This window comes from Haemorhous mexicanus, chromosome 32, assembly GCF_027477595.1.
Source record: "Haemorhous mexicanus isolate bHaeMex1 chromosome 32, bHaeMex1.pri, whole genome shotgun sequence".
In the NCBI taxonomy this organism is placed as follows: domain Eukaryota; kingdom Metazoa; phylum Chordata; class Aves; order Passeriformes; family Fringillidae; genus Haemorhous; species Haemorhous mexicanus.
In genome coordinates this window covers 2,666,116-2,683,457 of record NC_082372.1, presented here as the reverse complement: position 1 = coordinate 2,683,457, position 17,342 = coordinate 2,666,116, and the positions used below count along the sequence as shown (strand labels likewise).

Below are 17,342 nucleotides of genomic sequence, written 5' to 3'. Positions count from 1 at the left end.
CTGACAATAGTGAGAATGACTCAGAGATATTTGTGAAATAGTTAATGCTGGTTTAAAGGACTTGTGGAAGTACCTAAAACTGTCTGCCTGGTCAGATAACACTTGAGGAAGGGATGTGATGAGGACCCCTGCCACTGACCCTTCCACTGTCAGTAACTGTCACCTGCTGCAACCACAGAACAGGGGGCACTAGTGAGGGAGTGACACACAACCCTCAAAACAACAACCCACGATTCCTGCACGTACTCTAAAAAGGCAGGCTGGGGGTCAAACCAACCTAAAGAATTCCTGGAACATGTAAAGGAGTTCAAAGAAATGTTTGAATGTGTATAATTTGAACAATACAGTGGAAAAACTAGACAAGAAGGGTTGCTGTGGTTAACCATTGTGCCTCTGGCCATTGCCAAGCACCCAGTGCTGTTACTGATTTGTCTCTAATTATCCCTTATTAAACTTTAAAAAATTCTAAAGAGTGAGGCTCCTTTCTCACAAAACCCAAGGTGCTCACCCCTTGTTGTTCTCCCAAGCCAGGATCTGTCAATCCTAAACTTTGTCTGTGTGGAAGAGAAGGAGGCTGTGAAGAGAAGGAAGATGCACTGGTGTGGAGGCCCAGGGGCTTAACTCTCACTTATCTGCTTCCTTGCTGCACCTGTTGTTGTGCACAAGTGGAATGTGTTATGCAGATTGGTTTACCAAAGGGTGTTTTATTAACTGGCCATTATCTTAATTGGCGATGGTGTTTGGATTGGTTGACCAATTGGATCTGTCTGTATTGGACTGTCTGTGAGGGGGTGAGTTTATTAATTAGTACAGAACAATACAGTATGGTAGGATAAGGTGATTGATCAGCCTCCTGCAATCATGGAGTCAATGCTAATCATTATCACGACAGCCCTCGGCCCCCATCACTCAGAGCCTGAGCTGCTTGAGGTTTGTTCTGCTGGTAGCTGGGGACTGATGATTTTTCTTTCAGCACTGGACAGTCCTTGTTCCAGTGCCCCCATTTCTTACAGGATGCACTCTGCTCCTTCTCCGCAGGGGAAGCTTTCTTGGGTGACTTTTCCTGAGCTGCCTTCTTGCTGGGTTGGGATGAACTCTTTCCCTTGGGCCCCTGTCTCAAAACACCTTCCAGGCACCCTCCAGCAGTTTATCTCTGTCTTCAACTCCCTTTATCTTTTCTTCTTTTATCATTTGAAGCCTGACCCACACAAACCAAAACCAGATGTGCTTTACCCTCAGCTGATTCAGGATCTACATCAGTATATTTGATGGCAGTTTCTCTTCACCTGTTTAAAAAATCAGTGGCTGATTCATCATCATTTTGCCTCACTTGGTGAAGCTTTGACCAATTTACAGCTTTAGAGACCCCATGTTTTAACCCCCATTCCACGAGGCTTTGATATCAGTTTAATTTTGCCATCTTCTCGGGTGTATTTCCATCCCACCCCGGGTTTCCAAGGGGAAATCTCTCAGTGACAGCGCCTTGAAGCAGCTCCCTGGCTGTGCTCCCCTCAAGGAACATTGGGATGGATTTATTGACCACTCGTCCCTCAGTGGGGTCGAGGGATGTGTCTGACACAGAGTTCAGATCAGACCAGTCTGATGTGTATAGAGAATAATCATTTATTTATTTATTTATTTATTTATTTATTTAAATATTTAAATATTTATTTATAGGCTGTACGGTGCACACATGAACTGATAGATTATATTGCACCAACCAGCAGCTACAAGGAATCACTGATAATAGCAGTATCAAACACCATATCAAATTTCTGGTGATCAATAGCAATGTGTAAAAGGCAATGCAAAAGTGCAAAAGGCAATGCAGAATTGCAGAAGCCAATTATAAAATTGCAATTTATGACCTGTCTCTGCTGCAGGCACAGTGGAAAGCTGGAAGCTGCTGAGGGGACTCATTCACCCCTGTCCCCTGTCCCTGAGTGTCCCTGAGTGTCCCCAGTGATATCACCCCTGGAATTCCCATCAGGATTTGGGACATCATCAAGGAAAATTCCCAGAAATTTTTCCAAATTTGCCTCAAATACTGCACGGGGAGGGGACAGGTGACAGCAGCAATGCCCCTGAGGATGTCACTACTGTGATGATGTCATGGCAGTGACATCACCATCCCTGCAGCAGCTTCGGGATGTCCTCGATGGCTTTTTGGCACTTCTCAGTCACCACAGGGGCACTGGAGCTGTTGGAATCACAACTGAAGATGTTGTTGATGTCATCAAGTGCCCCCAGCAAGTGATCCTTGGCCAGGCAGGTGTTGGCCACCCACAGCCGCTCAGCCTCGGCCACCTTGGCTGGCAAAGCCCCGGGGACATCGGGGGACTCCTCCTCTGTCCCCTCCATGGTGTCTACGATGTCCCTGAGCAGGCGCTGCAGCTCCCAGGGGAGGCGGTGGCTTTGTCACATGTGGCCACCAAGCGCTCCAGCAGCCCCAGGGTGGCCTCCACCTCCTGTCCCCTCCTGGTGGCCATCAATGCCTGGCTCTGGGTCACCACAGCCTCTCCCATGGCCATGGTGGCTGCCAGCACTTTGTTGTGGCCACCACCACCTGGGCCTCAAACGAAGCCACTGCTGACACCCCTCCTCCCTGTCAAGGGCCAGTGGCAGCTCCTGTTCCATGGCCACCATGTTTTCCTGAGCTGTCCCCAAGCAGGCGGCCGTGTCCTGCCAGTCCCTGGCCTTGGTGGTGGCTGCAACAGCGGCCTCAGCAGTGGCCACCTCCCTGCAGGTGTCACGGAGCTCGGTGGCCTCTCTGGCCAGCCAGTCCCAGCTGTCCACAAGCCTGGCCACCGACTCCTGCCAGGCGCTGGTCACAGCTCTCACATCGGCCCAGGTGGTCCCAGGTGTTGCTCTGAGGGTGGCCAGGGCCCGGCCCAGGGAGGGGACACCACGGTGGCCCAAGGAGGTGACACTGCTGTGGTTCACAGTCCTATGGAGGCTCCGGGTGAGTCTCCTCTTGTCCTCATGCAGGGAGTTTGGAGACATGCGCAGGCACTTGGCCTGGTGTGGCCTGGTCGTGGTGGCCACCAGCTTGCCCAGGGTGGCCACCATGGCCACCATCACCTCCAGCTGTGGAGGGGACAGGGGAGATGTCAGGGACCTGGTGGCACTTGCGATCTCCCAGGGTCCCCCTTGTCCCCACCCTGGAGGGCTCTGCTGTCCCCTCTGTCCCTTTGCAACCCCCTGTCTGCTCCTACCACCCCCGTGCCCCTGTGCCACCTCTCGTGTCCCATCTGTGGGGACACAGGGACACCGCACACATGGCACCAGGGACACGGCACTACCACCAGCCCAGTGGCTCCAGTTCTGTCCCAGGCAGGTGGCACTTGAAGGGCTCTTAGTGACACGAGGAGCTGGTGGCACTCGAAGAGCTGGTGGCACTCAGGGAGCTTTTGGTGACACGAGTTGCTGGTGACACTTGAGGAACTGGTGGTGCTTGAGGGGCTCTTGGTGGCACTCGAGAAGCTGGTAGCACTCAAGTGTCCACAAGTCTCTCCAATGACATCACTGCCCCGATGATGTCACAGCGGTGACATCACTGTCCCCAGAGCAGCCTTGGGATGTCCTCAATGGCTCTTTGGCACCGCTCGGCCACCGCGCGGCTGCTGGGGCCACCAGGGCCACCATGGTCACCACAGGGACTCAAGAGGAGGTCGTGGATGTCTCCAAGTGCACCCAAGAGGTGATCCTTGGCCAGGCGGGTGCTGGCCCCCCACAGCCGCTCAGCCACGGCCACTTTGGCAACCAAGGCCTGCAGAACTTCAGGGGACACCTCATTTGTCCCCTTCAGGATGGCCTCGATGTCCTTGAGCTGGCACTCCATGTTCCAGTTGAACAAGGTGGCTCTGTCACATGTGGCCACCAAGCGCTGCAGCGGCCCCAGGGCCATCACTGCCCAATGTCCTCTCCTGGTGGCCACCCCAGCCTCTGCCATGGCCTCATTGGTGGCTGACACCACCTGGGCATCGTGTGTGGCCATTTCCCAGGCCACCTCTTCCTTGTCCAGGGCCACCATCAGCTGCTGGTCCATGACCATCTTCCTGTGGTTGTCACGGAGCTCGGTGGCCTCCCTGGCCAGCCAGTCCCAGCTGTCCACGAGCCTGGCCACCAACTCCCACCAGGCGCTGGCTGCAGCTCTCACACTGGCACAGGCACAGGTGGTCCCAGGGGTGACCTTGAGTGTGGACAGGGCCTGGCCCAGGGAGGAGACACCACAGTGGCCCAGGGAGGTGACACCACCGTGGTCCAGGATCGCATGAAGGCTCGGGGTGAATCTCCTCATGTCCTCTTGCAGGGAGTCTGGGGACTTGCGCAGGCACTTGGCTCTGTGTGGCCCAGTCACGGTAGCCACCACCTCTCCCAGGGTGGCCACCACGGCCACAAGTGCCTGCAGCTGTGGAGGGGACATATGGGGAGGGGACAGGGGAGGTGTCAGGGACCCGGAGGCACTTACAGCGTCCTGCAGTGGCCCCATGCCCCCAAGGGGTCCCCTTTGTCCTCTCTGTCCCTTTGTCAGCCTCTTGTCCCGCTGCCACCTCGTGCCAGCCCCCATGCCCCCTCCAGCATCCCCCCATCTCCCTCTCTGCCCCATCGCACCTCTTGGAGCTCCATGGTCACTGGGGACACCTTGTGGACACCTTGGGGACGCTCCTGGGGTCGAAGGAGCCTTGTGATGTCCTCGGTGGCTCTTTGGCACCGCTCAGCCACAACACAGGTACTGGGGCCAGTGCGATGACCAAAGAAATAGAACTTGATGATGTATTCAACTGTCCCCACCAGGTGATTCTTAACCACACAGATGTTGGCCTCCCACAGAAGCTTGGCAAGGGCCACCTTGCCCACCAAGGCCTTGGGGACATTGGGGGACGCCTCATTTGTCCCCTCCAGGGGGGCCTCGATGTTCCCGAGCAGGCGCTGCAGCTCCCGAGGGAAGGCGGTGGCTTCGTCACACGCGGCCACCAAGCGCTCCAGCAGCCCCAGGGCCACCTCCATCCTCTGTCTCACCATGGTGGCCCTTCTTGCCTCGCTGGCAGCCTCCATGGCCTCTTCCCTCACCTGGGCTTCACGCCTGGCCACCACCTTGGCCCCCTCCTCCCTGCCCAGGGCCTGACTCAGCTCCAGAATGTCTTCCTGAGCGGTCCAATAACGGGCAGCCTTGTCCTGCAGCTCCCTCTCCCAGGCGGTGAAGGCGGCCACCCTGTAGGCCGCCTCATTGACCGCCCTCTTGCAGGCATTGCGGAGCTTGGTGGCCTTTCTGGCCAGCCGGGCCCAGCTGTTCACAAGCACAGACACTGACCTGTGCCACTTGCTGGCTGCCATTGTCACATGGTCCCACGTAGTCCCTGGGGTGCTCTTGCAGGCGGCCAGGGGCTGGCTCAGGGAGGTGGGAGGGTCATCATCATCGGAAGTGAGAGGATCATCATCACCAGAGGTGAGAGGGTCATCATCAACGGAGGTGACATTTTGGCGCCTCCAGGTGTCATCAATGCGGTGCAGGGTGGCCCGGAGCTCCTGGGTGAAGCAAATCAGGTCCCAGCACAGGCACTCCGGGGATTTGGGCAGCATCTCCTCGTCCCGCCAGGGCAGGGTGGCCAGCAGCTCACCCACGATGGCCACCACGGTGACCTGTGGCCTCAGCAGGGACGGGGTCAGCTGGGGAGGGGACAGGGGAGGTGTCAGGGACCTGGTGGCACTTACAGCCTCCTTGGGTGGCCCCATGCACCCGAGGGTTCCCCTTTGTCCCCTCCATCCCTTTGTCAGCCTCTTGTTCCCTCTGCGACCGCCTGCCCCTCCCCTCGTAGCCCCTCTGCCACCCCCTGCCCCTCTGCTGTCCCCTCTGCTACCGCCCACCAAACTCCAAGCCCCTGCCACCACCTGCCAACCCCCTGTGTTCCCTCATCCCCCCCTGCCTCCTCTGCCCTAGTGTCCCCTCTGTCCCCCTCCTCCCCCCCTGCTTCACTCCGCATTGCACCTCTTGGGGCTCCATGCTCACTGGGGACACCTTGGGGACACTCTGGGGATGCTCCGGGGGTTGAAGGAGCCTTGGGATGTCCTCGATGGCTCTTTGGCACCGCTCGGCCACCTCACGGGCACTGAGGCTGGCAGAATCACCAGTGAACAAGAAATCAATGATGTCATCAAGTGTCCCCACCAGCTGATCCTTGATCAGGCGAGCATTGGCCTCCCACAGCCGCTCAGCCATGGCCACCTTGGCCACCAAGGCCTCGGGAACATTGGGGGATGCCTCATTTATCTCTTTCAGGGTGGCCTCAATGTCCCCAACCCTGAGCTGCAGCTCCCAGGGGAACGTGGTGGCTTCGTCACACGCGGCCACCAAGTGCTCCAGCAGCCCCAGGGCCACCTCCAGCCGCTGTCTCACCTTTGTGGCCATTGTTGCCTTGCTGGCAGCCACCCAGGCATCTGTCCTCACCTGGTCTTCCTGCCTGGCAAGCACCTCGGCCCCCTCCTCCCCGCCCAGGGCCTGACCCAGCTCCACCATGTTTTCTTGAGCTGTCCCATCACGGGCAGCCTCGTCCTGCAGGTCCCTTCCCTGGGCAGTGACGGCAGTCACCCTGTAGGCCGCCTCATTGACCACCTTCCTGCAGGTGTTGCGGAGCTTGGTGGCCTTCCTGGCCAGCTCGGCCCACCTGTCCACAAGCACAGCTACCAACCGCTGCCACTTCCTGGCCACCATTGTCACACGCATCCGGGTGGTCCATGGGGTGCTCTTGCAGGCGGCCAGGCCCTGGCTCAGGGAGGTGACAGGATCATCATCATCGGAGATGACATTTTGCCACCAGGTGTCATCAAAGCAGTACTGGGTGGTCTGGAACTCCTTGGTGAAGTCCACCAGGTCCCAGTACAGCCATCTTGGGGCCATAAGTAACAGTATCATCTCGTCTCGACTAGGCAGGGTGGCCAGCAGCTCGCCAAGGATGGCCACCACGGTGACCTGTGGCTGCAGCAGGGCCAGGGACAGCTGGGGAGGGAACAGGGGAGGTGTCAGGGACCTGGTGGCACTTACGGCCTCCTGCGGTGGCCCCCTTCCCGAGGGGTCCTTTTTGTCCCCTCTTTCCCTTTGTCAACCTCTTGTTTCCTCTGCCACCCCCTGCCCCTCCTCACATAGCCCCACCTGCCCTCTGCCTCTCTGCTGTCCCTTCTGCCACCCTCTGCCACCCCTTGTGTCCCCATCCCCCTGGGTCCCTCCATCCCCAACTGCCTCCTACCCACCATGTCCCCTTCCCTGTCACCTCCCCCCTTCCTGCCACTCCCTCCTGTCCCCTTTGCAACCCCTTGTCCCCTCCCATCACTCTGTGTCCCCTCCATCCTTCACTGCCCCCTCACCCCCCGTTCCCCCTCTTCCTGCCATGTGTCCCCTCTGTCCCCCCCATCACACCTTTTGGAGTTCCATGCTCACTGGGGACACCTTGGGGACACTCTGGGGACGCTCTGGGGGTCGAAGGAGCCTTGGGATGTCCTCGATGGCTCTTTGACACCACTCAGCCACCCTGTGGCAATGGGGGTTGTTGGGAACACAGCCGAAGTAGCAGTCGACAATGTCTTGAAGCGTCCCCACCAGGTGATCCTTGGCCAGGCGGGCGTTGGCCTCCCACAGCCGCTCGGCCACGGCCACCTTGGCCACCAAGTCCTCAGGGACATTGGGGGATGCCTCATTTGTCCCCTCCAGGGCGGCCCCAATGTCCCCAATCCTGAGCTGCAGCTCCTGGGGGAGCGCAGTGGCTTCGGCACACGCGGCCACCAAGCGCTCCAGCAGCCCCAGGGCCGTCTCCACCCGCTGTCTCACCATGGTGGCCCTGGTTGCCCGGCTGGCAGCCACCCTGGCATCTCTCCTCACCTGTGCCTCATGCTCGGTGTCCATCACAGCCCGCTCAATCCAGTCCATGGCCAGACCCAGCTCCATCATGATTTCCTGATCTATCCAATAACGGGCAGCCTCGTCCTGCAGCTCCCTGGCCCGGGTGGTGGCGGTGACCGCCTCAGTGGCTGCCTCAGTGACCACCTCCCTGCAGGTGTTGCGGAGCTCGGTGGCTGCCCTGGCCAGCTTGGCCCAGCTTTTCACGAGCTCAGACACTGACCCCTGCCACTTGCTGGCCACCATTGTCATGTGGCTCCAGGGGGTCCATGGGGCACTCTTGTAGGTGGCCAGGGCCTGGCTCAGGGAGGTGACAGGGTCATCATCATCAGAGGTGACATTTCAGTGCCACCAGGGGTCATCAGTGCAGTCCCGGGTGTCCCAGAGGGCCCTGGTGAATTCCTCCAGGTCCCAGTACAGACGCAATGTGGACACAGGCAGCATCTCCTCGTCCCGCCTGGGCAGGGCGGCCAGCAGCTCGCCCAGGGTGGCCACCACGGTGACCTGTGGCTGCTGCAGGGTTGGGGACAGCTGGGGAGGGGACAGGGGAGGTGTCAGGGACCTCGGAGCACTTGTGGCCTCCTGAGGTGGCCCCCTGCCCCTGAGGGGTCCGCTTGTTCCCTCCATCCCTTTGTCAGCCTCATGTTTCTTCTGCCACCCCCTGCACCTCCCCCCGCAGCCCCTCCCGCCTCCTGCCTCTCTGCTGTCCCTCTGCCACCACACCCGTAGCCCCTGCCACCCCCCGCTGTCTCCTCTGCCATCCCTCACCAGCTCCCATGTCTCCTCCCACTGTGTCCCCCCATCAGCCGTTGCCCCCTCACCCCCTTTCCCCTCCACCCTTCTGTCACCTTCCCCCTTCCTGCCATTCCATCCTGTCTCCTTTGTGACCCCTTGTGCCCTCCCACCAGCCCCCGTGTCCTCCCCATCCCCCATTGCCCCCTGGCCCCAGTGTCCCCTCTGTCTCCCTCTCTCCCCCCTCCCCCCTGTCGCACCTCTTGGAGCTCCATACTCACTGGGGACACCTTGGGGACACCTTGGGGATGCTTCAGGGGTCGAAGGAGCCTTGGGATGTCCTCGATGGCTCTTTGGCACCGCTCAGCCACCCCACTGGGGCTGTCAGGACCACTATTGATATACAAGTTGATGATGTCGTCAAGTGTCCCCTCCAGGTGATCCTTGGCCAGGCGGGCGTTGGCCTCCCACAGCCGCTCGGCCACGGCCACCTTGGCCACCAAGGCCTCGGGGACATTGGGGGATGCCTCATTTGTCCCCTCCAGGGCAGCCTCGATGTCCCCAATCCTGCGCTGCAGCTCCCGAGGGAACGCGGCAGCTTCGTCACACGCGGCCACCAAGTGCTCCAGCAGCCCCAGGGCCGCCTCCACCCACTGTCTCACTGTGCTGGCCCTTCTTGCCTCGCTGGCAGCCACCCTGGCATCTCTCCTCACCTGGGCTTCACGCCCGGCCACCACCTCAGCCCCCTCCTCCCCGCCCAGGGCCAGAACCAGCTGTACCATGTTTTCCTGAGCTGTCCCATCATGGGCAGCCTCGGCCTGCACTCCTTGGCCCGGGCAGTGGCCACTCTGTAGCCTGACTTAGAGGCCACCTCCCTGCAGGCATTGTGGAGCTTGGTGGATGTCACGGTCTGAGCCTGGCGAAATGCCAGTGCTTTCATGAGAAAACCTCTTTTCCTGGTATCTGCTGTGAGATGTGATCAGAGACAGAGAAGAGCAGGCTCTAACTTATGATTGAAAGGAAAAAAACTTTATTAACATAAAACTACAGGGAAAAAACACACAGAACACGGGATGAAAACCTTCCAAATTTCCTCCTCCTCCCCCCACCAAATTTCCTAATTCCGTTGCCACCCTTTGGATAATCAATTCTCAGTTCTTTGAGAAGAGAGGAGTCCCTCTTGCACTACAGACTTCACCCAGGAAACAGTCGAAACTTCTCGTGTTTCTGTGTCACATGTGGCACCGCCCGGAGAACATTTTGCCATCGTGACCTCTTCCTTCCATGTCCAGTGCTCTCACCACTGCACATGGACCAGAGCTGCTTCTAGGGCTTTTTCCCTTTAAGGATGCTTTGCCCAGTTCCAAAAATGAGCACAGTTCCTCTCCTTTTGGGACACCTGTTCTCCCCATGTTTCACCCCCTGGGGCTGAGGGTCTCTCGAACAGAGATCATCTTCCTCTTCTTCTTCATCAAAGACGGAGGGCACCACCACCACCCTCCTCACCCGTCGTCTCTGTTCACACACCTTCACATCACTGCACTCTCCTGGCTCTGAGCCATTGCTTCCCCCTAGGATGCAGTCTCTGTGTCACAGGAACTCAAGGGTTCTGTCCATAGCTATCCAAGAAAAGTCCAGCCAAAAGCCACTCCATCATCTCCTCCCACCTAGAATTCTTCTCAACTTCTCTCAATCTCACCAACTCCAGGAGGAATCAGCATTTGCAAGGTTTCCATCGTCCCAAGAAGGGTTAAAAGTCCCAGGCTCTGCTGGTTTGGTTCATGAACTCCCACGGCTGGCTGCCCTGCTGGGCACCCCCCCCTTCTCCTTCACTCCAGCCGCGCTATCACAAGCACAGGCTGCTCTCTCTCTCTCTCCCTCCGGGGGAGGAATGGGGGATGGCTGCCCGAAGCCCTGGCAGTGCAATGCTCCTCCACCCTTCGGCCCAGGCCTGGCCTACCTCCCTCCGGCCGCATGGCTCCCCTCCCCGCTGCCCAGCTCAGAGCTGGACAGGGGAGAGGTCTCCTTTGGTCCAGGGCCGGAACTCAAAAGGAACTTCCAGTGAGAGTTCACAGCTTTTAACCCCCTGTGTTCTCAGAGGCGTATCCATGCCCACAGTGGACAAACCAGGTGCCAATATTAAAATCTGGACACCGATTGGCGTGACCACACCATCCCATAAAAACCATTTCCTCTCAAACCACGACAGTGGCCTTCCTGGCCAGCTGGGCCCACCTGTCCACAAGCACATCCACTGACCGCTGCCAGCGCCAGGCCTCCATTGTCACATGTTCCCAGGAGGTCCACGGGGTGCGCTTGTAGGCGGCCAGGGCCCGGCTGAGGGAGGCGGGAGGGTCATCACCATCGGAGGTGACACTGCGGCGCCACCAGGTGTCATCAGTGCCGTACAGGGTGACCCGGAGCTCCCTGGTGAAGTTCTCCAGGTCCGAGTACTGGCGCTTTGGGGATACGAACAGCATCTCGTCCAGGCTGGGCAGGGTGGCCAGCAGCTCGCCCAGGATGGCCACCACGGTGACCTGTGGCTGCAGCAGGGCAGGGGACAGCTGGGGAGAGGACAGGGGAGGTGTCAAGGACCTGGTGGCACTTGTGGCCTCCTGCGATGGCCCCCTGCCCCCGAGGGGTCCCCTTTGTCCCCTCCCTGGAGGGCTCTGCTGTCCCCTCTGTCCCTCTGTCACCCCCCTGACCCCTCTGCCACCCCCTGCCACCTCCTGTTGTCCCCCCCTTCACTTCTCTGTCACCGTCCCCCATTCCTACTATGCCCTCTTGTCCCCTTTGCGACCCCCTGTCCCCTCCTGCCACCCCCATGTCTCCTCCGTCCCCCACTGTCTCCTCCCGCCACCCCCCATGTCCCCTCTGTCCCCTCCCCCCCCACAACTCCTGGATTGTCGCACCTCGAGGGGCTCCATGGCCGCTCCAGGGATGCCTTGAGGACACTCCAGGGACACTCTGGGGCCACTCCGGGTGACAAACACACCCGGGTGGCAGCTGGGGACACACAGGAAGCTGGCGCGGCCAGATAGGAGAAACAGGAAGACGCGATGTCACTTCCCCCCCCTGCCAGGAGGGCAAAGACGGGGCCCCGATGCCCCCCTGATATCCCCAACGGGACCCCCACGTGCCCTAAGGGTCCCCAGCAAGACCCCAATGTCCCCTCAGGGTCCCCAACAAAGCCCCAAGTGTCCCCTGATGTCCTGTTGGGGGCACTGGGGACACAGCAGGGTCCTGTTGGGGACACTGTGGGGACATCAGGGACATCATGGTGATCCAAAATGGGAAAGGGGATGTCAGGACAGCCCTGGTGTCCCCATGGAAAGGACATGGGGGTGTCCCCAAGGTCCCCAACTGGACCTCCGTGTGTCCCCAGTGTCCTCAACCAGACATCAGGGGGACACTTGGGCCTTGTTGGGGACATTGGGGCAACACTGGGGCCATGTGGAGACACTCAAGGGACATTGGGGTCCCGTTGGGGACATTGAGGGGACATTGGTGACCCTGTCCTGGCCCCACAGGTCGGGGGGGCAGTCAGGGGGAGGCAGTGAGGTCACCTCTTCCCGCTTGCTCTATCCGGCTGTGCCACGTTCCTGCATGTCCCCAACTGTCACCTGGGTGTGTTTGTCCCCTGGAGTATTCCCAGTGTGTCCTCAGAGTGTCCCCAAGGTGTCCCCGGAGTATCCCCAGAATGTCCCCAGACTGTCCCCAGAGTGTTCCCAGAGTGTCCCCACCAGCCATGGAGCCCCACGAGGTGCGACAGTCCTGGAGTGGGAGGACACGGGGGTGACGGAGGGGACAGGAGGGTGTGGCAGGAAAGAGGGAGGTGACAGAGGGGTGGAGGGGACTGAGGATGGATAGGGGAGGGGGGACAACAGCAGGAGGCAGGGGGTGGCAGGGGGGATGAGGGGGTGACAAAGGGACAGAGGAGACCGCAGAATCCTCCAGGGAGGGGACAAAGGGGACCCTGGGAGGGCACAGGGGCCACCACAGGAGGCCACAAATGCCACCAGGTCCCTGACACCTCCCCTGCCCCCTCCCCAGCCCTTCCCTTCCCAGCTGCTGGATGCTCTGCTGGACGTGGTGGCCACCCTGGGCGAGCTGGCAGCCACCATGGCCGGGCCACAGAGGGACGAGTAGCAGCGCGTGTCCCCAGAGTCCCTGCCCACGGACCTGAGGAGCTTCGCCTGGCACCTCTGGGATGCCCTGAACCACCCCGGTGTCACCTCCCTTGGCCACCGTGATGTGTGCTACCTCGACCCGGCCCTGGCCACCCTCAGGGCCACCCCAGGGGCCACCTGGGCCGATGTGAGAGCCACAGCCAGCACCTGGCAGGAGTTGGTGGCCACGCTCGAGGAGAGATGGGACCATCTGGTTGAGGAGGCCAATGGGCTCCGTGACACCTGCAAGGACACGGCCACTGCTGTGGGCATTGCCCGGGCCGGGGACCTGCAGGACAAGGCCACCAACAGGGAGACAGCTGGGGACAACCTGGTGGCCACAGCCCAGCAGCTGCCAGTGGCCCTGGACAGGGATGAGGAGGCCTCGGCGGGGCCCACACGCGATGCCCAGGTGTCAGTGGCCACCAACGAGGCCATGGGAGAGGCCGTGGTGGCCACCAGGCAGGCTAGGGTGGCCATCAGGAGGAGACACTGGGCAGAGGTGGCTCTGGGGCTGCTGCAGCGCTTGGTGGATGCGTGTGACAGAGCCACTGAGTTTATCAGTTACACGGAGTGCCAGCTCAGGGACATCACGGTGGCCCTGGAGGGGACAGGGGCGGCGTCCCCCAATGTCCCCGAGGCCTTGGTGGCCAAAGTGGCCAAGGTTGAGCAGCTGTGGGAGGCCAGCGCCCGCCTGGGGACATCCACAGCCTCCTCTTGAGTCCCTGTGGTGGCCACGGTGGCCCCAGTGGCCCCGGCAGCCACGTGGTGGCCGAGCAATGCCAAAGAGCCATTGAGGACATCCCAAGGCTGCTTCACGACAGTGATGTCACCACTGCGACATCATTGCGGCAGTGACATCATCGGGGACATCGCTGCTGTCACCTGTGCCCTCCCTGTGCAGTATTTGAGACAAGTCTGGGGAATTTTTTGGGAATTTTCATTGAAATTGCCCCAAATTCTGATGAACATTCCTGGGGTGACATCACTGGGGACACTCAGGGGACACTCAGGGACACTCAGGGACAGGGGACAGGGGTGAATGAGTCCCCTCAGCAGCTTCCAGCTTTCCACTGTGCCTGCAGCAGAGCCAGGTCATAAATTGCAATTTTATAATTGGCTTCTGCAATTCTGCATTGCCTTTTGCACTTTTGTATTGCCTTTGACACATTGTTACTGATCACCCACAATCTGATATGGTGTTTGATACTGATGTTGATTATCAGTGATTCCTTGTAGCTGCTGGTTGGTGCAATATAATCTGTCTGTTCATGTGTGCACCATACAGCCAAAAAATAAAAAAACTAATAATTATCTTATTATTACCATCAATATAAATGAGACCGGTCTGATCTGAGCCCTGTGTCAGACACATCCCTTGAGCCCACTGAGGGACGAGTGGTCAATAAATCCATCCCAATGTTCCTTGAGGGGAGCACAGCCAGGGAGCTGCTTCAAGGCGCTGTCACTGAGAGATTTCCCCTTGGAAACCCGGGGTGGGATGGAAATACACCCGAGCAGATGGCAAAATTAAACTGATATCAAAGCCTCATGGAATGGGGGTTAAAACATGGGGTCTCTAAAGCTTTATATTGGTCAGAGCTTCACCAAATGAGGCAAAATGATGATGAATCAGCCACTGATTTTTTAAACAGGTGAAGAGAAACTGCCATCAAATATACTGATGTAGATCCTGAATCAGCTGAGGGTGAAGCACATCTGGTTTTGGTTTGTGTGGGTCAGGCTTCAAATGATAAAAGAAGAAAAGATAAAGGGAGTTCAAGACATGGATAAACTGCTGGAGGGTGCCTGGAAGGTGTTTTGAGACAGGGGCCCAAGGGAAAGAGTTCATCCCAACCCAGCAAGAAGGCAGCTCAGGAAAAGTCACCCAAGAAAGCTTCCCCTGCGGAGAAGGAGCAGAGTGCATCCTGTAAGAAATGGGGGCACTGGAACAAGGACTGTCCAGTGCTGAAAGAAAAACCATCAGTCCCCAGCTGCCAGCAGAACAAACCTCAAGCAGCTCAGGCTCTGAGTGATGGGGGCCGAGGGCTGTCGTGGCATTAATTAGCATTGACTCCATGATTGCAGGAGGCTGATCAATCACCTTATCCTACCATACTGTATTGTTCTGTACTAATTAATAAACTCACCCCCTCACAGACAGTCTGATGTGGTAATGATTAGCATTGACTCCATGATTGCAGGAGGCTGATCAATCACCTTATCCTACCATACTGTATTGTTCTGTACTAATTAATAAACTCACCCCCTCACAGACAGTCCGATACAGACAGATCCAATTGGTCAACCAATCCAAACTCAATCACCAATTAAGATAATGGCCAATTAAGAAAACAGCCTTTAGTAAACCAATCTGCATAACACATGCCACATGTGAACAACAACAGGTGCAGCAAGGAAGCAGATAAGTGAGAGTTAAGCCCCTGGGCCTCCACACCAGTGCATCTTCCTTCTCTTCACAGCCTCCTTCTCTTCCACACAGACAAAGTTTAGGATTGACAAATCCTGGCTTGGGAGAACTACAAGGTGTGAGCAACTGGGGTTTTCTGAGAGAGGAGCCTCACTCTTTGGAATTTTTTAAAGTTTAATAAGGGATAATTAGAGACAAATCAGTAACAGCACTGGGTGCTTGGCAATAGCCAGAGGCACAATGGTTAACCACAGCAACCCTTCTTGTCTAGTTTTTCCATTGTATTGTTCAAAATATACACATTCAAACATTTCTTTGAACTCCTTTACATGTTCCAGGAATTCTTTAGGTTGGTTTGACCCCCAACCTGCCTTTTTAGAGTACGTGCAGGAATCGTGGGTTGTTGTTTTGAGGGTTGTGTGTCACTCCCTCACAAGGGCCCCCTGTTCTGTGGTTGCAGCAGGTGACAGTTACTGACAGTGGAAGGGTCAGTGGCAGGGGTCCTCATCACATCCCTTCCTTAAGTGTTATCTGACCAGGCAGACAGTTTTAGCTATTTCCACAAGTCCTTTAAACCAGCATTAGCTATTTCACAAATATCTCTGAGTCATTCTCATTATTGTCAGTTTGATACAAAAATAAAAGCATTAGCTATTATTTCACAACTACAGTTACTTCTGCAAAAGTTAACATTACAATGCACAACACATGGCATCCACTTTAATGGTTTGCAAAAGCCAAAACTATAATGTGTGTTTTTCACACTCTCCACAAACTAAAATATCATCCATAAATGATGTTCTGAGGATACGAGCTGCACAGGGGCCAGGGCATTGGCCACAAGAAGCTCAACAAATTATACTATAGCAAAAACAGTGAAAGGTGATTACAAACTGTACCATATCAAACTCGCTGTGATTAAGAATAATTTGCACAAGTCCATACATAATAGCAAAAGCCAACACTGCCTAGTTATTTACACCAAAGCCAGGGCAGGTTTTTCCCTTGCACGGAGCACTTGGGCCTTCCCCGGGCCCCTTCTGCCCTCCTGCAGAGCCGCTGGCATTTTCCAGCACACACAGTTTGTAACCCAGAGCCGGGTGCAGCCCCGAAGGCTCCAAGCGCCTCCTTCCAGGCTGACTCTGCAGGTGCCGAGGCTGCTCTGGGCTCTGCCAGGGCTCTGCTGGGGCTCAGCTCTGGGCCAGGCTGGGCCCGCTCTCCCCTCACATGGCTCCGGGCAGCTGAGGCACAGCGGGAGAAGGAAGGGACACGTCAAGGGAGTCGAGGTTTGAGAGAGTTTTTATTCCAAAAACTGCCATAACAAACAGGCTGTCCTAACTACCATAACCAACTAGCAATGCTAACTACCATAAATAACTATCAGTGCTAACTACCATAACTAACTAGTTGTCCTAACTACTGTAACTAAAGGCTGTCCTCAATTGCTTCATCTCCTCCGCTGCTCCCTCAGTTGCTTCGCTGCAGTGATCACAGGGGTCAGGCTGGAGAGAGGCTTGGCTGATGACAAAAATGGGTGCTGCCCAAAGGATAAAAAAGAAAGAAATGAACTGTTACTTCCCAGAGTCAAGTTCCTCACAGGCTCTGTTGCAACAGGACAAAGGGAAATGGTTTGAAACTCAAGAGAGGGAAGCAGGCTCAGATTAGATCTAAGGGAGAATTTTTTACCCAGGAGAGTGGGGGAACACTGACAGAAGGTGCCCAGAGGTGTGGGAGGTGCCTCCTCCCTGGAAACCTCCAAGCTCAGGTCGGGCAGGCCTCGGAGCCCCCTGACCTGTTGAAGATGTCCCTGCTCGCTGTGGGGCACCAGGCCCAGCTGGCCTCGAAAGGAGCCTGCCAGGCCAAAGCAGGCGAGGATTCTGCTCGCTCTGCGTGTGGAAAGCAGCGAGGCTGGAGACTGTCGGAGGGGGCCCCACAAGAAAACCCCTCCCTCGCGCTGCTGCTTGCCCTGCAGCCCTTGGCATTCACCTGCAGCAGCTCCTGGGCAGCCCAGCGCCGCTCCTCGTCCGGCTCCAGGCTGCACTCGAGGAAGTCCCGCAGCAGAGCCGACAGGCGCCGGGGCTCCTGCAGCTGCGGGGTCCCGTTCTGCCGGATCAGAGCG

The 17,342-nt window shown here is 57.6% G+C and overlaps 1 protein-coding gene and 1 long non-coding RNA gene across 6 annotated transcripts; both read right to left on the bottom strand.

Moving 5' to 3' along the window:
- Window positions 1-1,628: 1,628 nt before the first annotated feature.
- On the bottom strand, window positions 1,629-9,432 carry LOC132340508 (uncharacterized). Of its 5 annotated transcripts, none has more exons than XM_059871547.1 (6): window positions 8,905-9,432; window positions 7,415-8,422; window positions 5,990-6,997; window positions 5,315-5,670; window positions 4,615-4,735; window positions 1,629-4,411 (listed from the first exon to the last, which is right to left on the bottom strand). In XM_059871547.1, the coding sequence occupies exons 2-6, from the start codon at window positions 8,141-8,143 to the stop codon at window positions 3,554-3,556; spliced, it is 3,072 nt and encodes a 1,023-aa protein (XP_059727530.1). In that variant the 5' UTR covers window positions 8,144-8,422; window positions 8,905-9,432; the 3' UTR covers window positions 1,629-3,553. The 5 variants fall into 5 exon arrangements, with proteins under 5 accessions (XP_059727530.1, XP_059727529.1, XP_059727531.1 ...); XM_059871546.1 differs by having other exon boundaries at window positions 4,615-5,670; window positions 7,415-7,741; window positions 7,874-8,422; XM_059871548.1 differs by having other exon boundaries at window positions 4,615-5,670; window positions 7,415-7,526; window positions 7,874-8,422.
- Window positions 9,433-16,504: 7,072 nt separating this feature from the next.
- Window positions 16,505-17,342, bottom strand: LOC132340659 (uncharacterized). The gene is made up of 2 exons (XR_009489976.1): window positions 17,210-17,342; window positions 16,505-16,760 (listed from the first exon to the last, which is right to left on the bottom strand). It is a non-coding gene; the product is annotated as an uncharacterized LOC132340659 (long non-coding RNA).